The following is a 3,765-nucleotide window of genomic DNA, read 5'->3' as shown; positions in this document are numbered from 1 at the left end:
ACACCTATGTCCTACCAACTAAAGGGAAAAGAAAAAGAAGAAAACCTTGGTCAACCAGCTCAGACCATTCTGTAATATTTTCCTGACCATATGAATTTTTAGAATTTGTTTGTAAGTTTATTTCCAAACAACTCAAAATAGAGCCAATATGCTATTGACTGAAAGGTCCAATGATAGGATTTAGTTGGTTGCTTGGTTCTTCTAGGATATAGGATTTGATCTAAGAATGATCAGATTTGGTTGGTATTTCTATGATAGAGGATTGACCCAAGTCATGGATGTCCATCCTACAGTAATGCACTTTTTTTGGCCTTTCTTTTCAAGAGGTTTCTGCTGGGGACTCTAGGACTGAAACTAAAGAGAGTAAAATTTTTAGAAGTACAGAAAGCTCAGTCTTGCAGACAGGAAGATACCTTAATATCAAGAAACATAAGGATTTGGCAGAAACTAAGTTTGACATAAGGTCATTTCCAGCTAAAGCTGTGTCAAAGAAACAAAAAGGAATGACGATCTCATTTAACGATGAAACTTCTTACTTTTCAAGAATTCCTCCCCCCCTAACTACACATTAACTGTATAGATATGTCTACTACAATAGACAAATACAGAAGTAATATAAATAATCAATATAAAAGATGAATACATGAAGTCCTGCAGGTCATTTTAGGAAAAGCACTCGCAAATAGATGCCTCTAAAAGAACATGGAGTTCAAAACAATTCTTGCATCATGGTTGGATATGCACTGTAAATAATTATTCATACTTCCATTGTCCTCCATCTTTGTCATTGATAATTCATTTTGTTTGGACTATGAATCGGGGAACTTGGAAGTTCTCGTAGAGAGAAATTGCTTCACAGTTAATTTTCAAAAGTAACTTTGTTTCTCTAGTTTCCAAATCAATGGGATCAAGAATATAGCTTTAATTTCAGATATAGAAAGCCTAAGCTTTCAGAGAAATTAAGCTTATTTATTGCTCATTCCTAGCAATTGTACAATGCGGAAACAGAGAAATCAATGAGTTTGGCAAAAGAAAGATTGCAATACCGGTTGAATTCACAAAAATCTGAGAAGTCAGTTACATTGTTAGAAATAATATAAGGTTTTCCATTTTCAAAAGAAAACAAAGTCATTCATCGCATTGCAAATCATCTACGTCATTATTTTCTCTTCCCCAGTAACTCGTGGTTCATGTGGATTCTGATGAGCCATGTCATATGTTGCATGCAGACCAAAGAAAGCATAATAAACCAACATCAGTGCAGTGCAGATACCAAACCTTATAAAAGCTTCGAAACCTAGTGATCCAATAAGAAACATATTTATCCCAATGGACAAAGAAGGAAACAAAGGGACCAGAGGGACACCCCAGACTTTTGGTACTCTCTTCTGAGGAAGAAGATATATAGCCACTGTCCCTATAAGCCAGATTGCCATGGTTACTATGTAACCAGCCCATCCTCTATAATTCGAATTCCAGAGTGCTGTGGTTCCAATTGCAGAAGCAAGTATTGTAAATAGGCAGATAACTAATTTGAAAAGGTCACACTTTGTACTGATATCCTTCACATAGTATCGCCTCACAAGCAATGCAACAGCCATAAGCATGAAAATGAAGAGCGTACTGAGTGATGAAACACTTGACAGGACATCCAAACTTGAAAACAATGCAACACATGCACTAGTGAGTGTTATCAAAAGTGTAGCATTGATAGGTGTTCCAGTTTTTGGGTGGACAAGAGCAAACCATGGTGGTATCATATGGGCACGAGCAATCTGAGTAGTATAGCGTGCCTGACCGAGAGCACCCACCAGCAAGCCTGTAGTCATCCCCTTCAGTGCCCCCAAAGCAACCAAGAATTTCGCCCATTTCATACCCACACTCTGAAATGCCACAGAATAAGCTGCATTCACATCCAAATCAGAGTACTTCTGCATCATACAGAGTGACAAAGCCATAACACAGTAGAGTACAGTAATCAATGACATGGATCCTACTAAACCCAAAGGTATATCCCTAGAGGGTTTCTTAGTTTCTTCTCCCATTGTAGCAATCATGTCAAAACCTGTATAAGCCCAGTAAACAACAGCTGCAGCCTGAAACATCCCTTCTACTCCGTGTGGTAAGAAAGGGGTCATATTTGATGCTTTGGCATGAACAAAACCAGCAATAATGATAAACAGAATCACCAAAGCACTAAGCACAGATGTAATCCAATTCACATACGATGTCTTCCTAGTCCCAGTCATGGCAATAGTCGAAGCAGTTATGAGTACAACCACTGCTATTGGGTCCAATAGATTGAACCCAACTGCAAGCTTGCTGACTCTAATCCGTAAAGAATCGGGTTCACGGTTGATCAGAGTCGCAAAGTAAGAAGTCCAAGATCGAGCCAGTCCAGCAGCACCTACGATACTCTCTAAGAGTATGTTACCGGCAGCGATGAATGCGATGAAATCTCCTAATTCTATTCTAAGATAAGAGAAAGACCCACCTGCAACTGGGATCTCAACAGCGAATTCTGTATAGCAGAAAGCAGAGAGCAAGGCAGAGATACCTGAAGCGGCATAGGATAGAACAATGGCAGGGCCGGCATGATTGTGAGCTTCTTGACCTGTGAGAACGAAGATGCCAGTGCCCACAACAGAACCGAAGCTAAGCCAGATGAGATCCCACCATGTGAGGCATCGTTTCATGCTATTCTCACTCTGTCTACTCAACACTTCCAACTCGTTTGACTCTGTGGAGCGGTCCAGGAGACGATCCTTGAATCGGAAACATGTCTGAGAGAACGCTGATCTATAACTACTCCAGCTTTGGAAGGACTGCTCAGGGAAGAAATCTTGTTTGCTCCATCTCCAATAGCTTCTCTCTTGACCTCCTTCTTCAGCCTTTCCATCCATGGCGGTGTTGGAATCTCAAGAGAATTGAGAGAGATCGATTATCTCTGTACCGTTCTCTGTTGGGTAGTTGCAGAGACTCATTAAACCAGAGATATGTGATTGATTTTCAGAGGTTATTAATGGGTTTTGAATCTTTATACAAATGGATAGCAACGATTGATTGATCTTACGTTTTGAGTTTTTACCATTCTGGAATCAATCTGAAGCATAATTCTTTTGAAAAATAAAAATCTGGAGCATATGAAATCATTATCGCAGTTGAACCTGGCCATAAAGCGAGTTAGGTGAGGAGTTTTAAGAGCGATATTGTTGACACTTGCCGAATTGAACATAGATCATAAAAATATAACGACATTCGATCTTAGTCCTATGAAGTCAGCATTTAACATATATTTTATATTTTAACATCATAAAAATAAAAAATATATATATTTAAAAGAAAAAGATGTTGAAAACCAACTCATAATTAAGTGATCATACAAACATTTGATCCATTTTCAACGTTTAGTTTGGAAGTCAAGACAAGAAAAAAGAGTACGACAGTCCCAATGGTCAACGGGTGCACGAGTTTCTTTTTTTAATATATTTTAAAAAATAAAAAATGATAAAAAATATAATTATATAATATTTATAATAATTTGTTGGGTTCATCTATTTGTAATCAGACATTAGATATTCTAGTACATAGTTTAGTTCAATTTTAATAGAGGGTAATTGACGTAATTTCATAATATTAATTGATCACTATTAATTGATTTTCTTTCCCTAAATTCATTCATTTAGTTCAAGGGTATATTAGGAAATCCGACCCTAAGATCCCATCATAATCTTCTTTATTCACTTTCCTAATTTAACTCTTTCA

General features: G+C 37.5%; 1 protein-coding gene across 1 annotated transcript; it reads right to left on the bottom strand.

Annotated features, from left to right (window-relative positions):
- Positions 1–1,021: 1,021 nt before the first annotated feature.
- On the bottom strand, positions 1,022–3,209 carry LOC122059171 (cationic amino acid transporter 5-like). Its single transcript, XM_042621853.1, has one exon. It carries the CDS (start codon positions 2,901–2,903, stop codon positions 1,152–1,154), a length of 1,752 nt encoding a protein of 583 aa, XP_042477787.1. The 5' UTR covers positions 2,904–3,209; the 3' UTR covers positions 1,022–1,151.
- Between the last annotated feature and the right edge of the window lie 556 nt (positions 3,210–3,765).

Source organism: Macadamia integrifolia, chromosome 13 (genome assembly GCF_013358625.1).
Source record: "Macadamia integrifolia cultivar HAES 741 chromosome 13, SCU_Mint_v3, whole genome shotgun sequence".
In the NCBI taxonomy this organism is placed as follows: domain Eukaryota; kingdom Viridiplantae; phylum Streptophyta; class Magnoliopsida; order Proteales; family Proteaceae; genus Macadamia; species Macadamia integrifolia.
The sequence above is the reverse complement of the archived record's forward strand: the minus strand, read 5'-3'. Positions and strand labels throughout refer to the sequence as shown.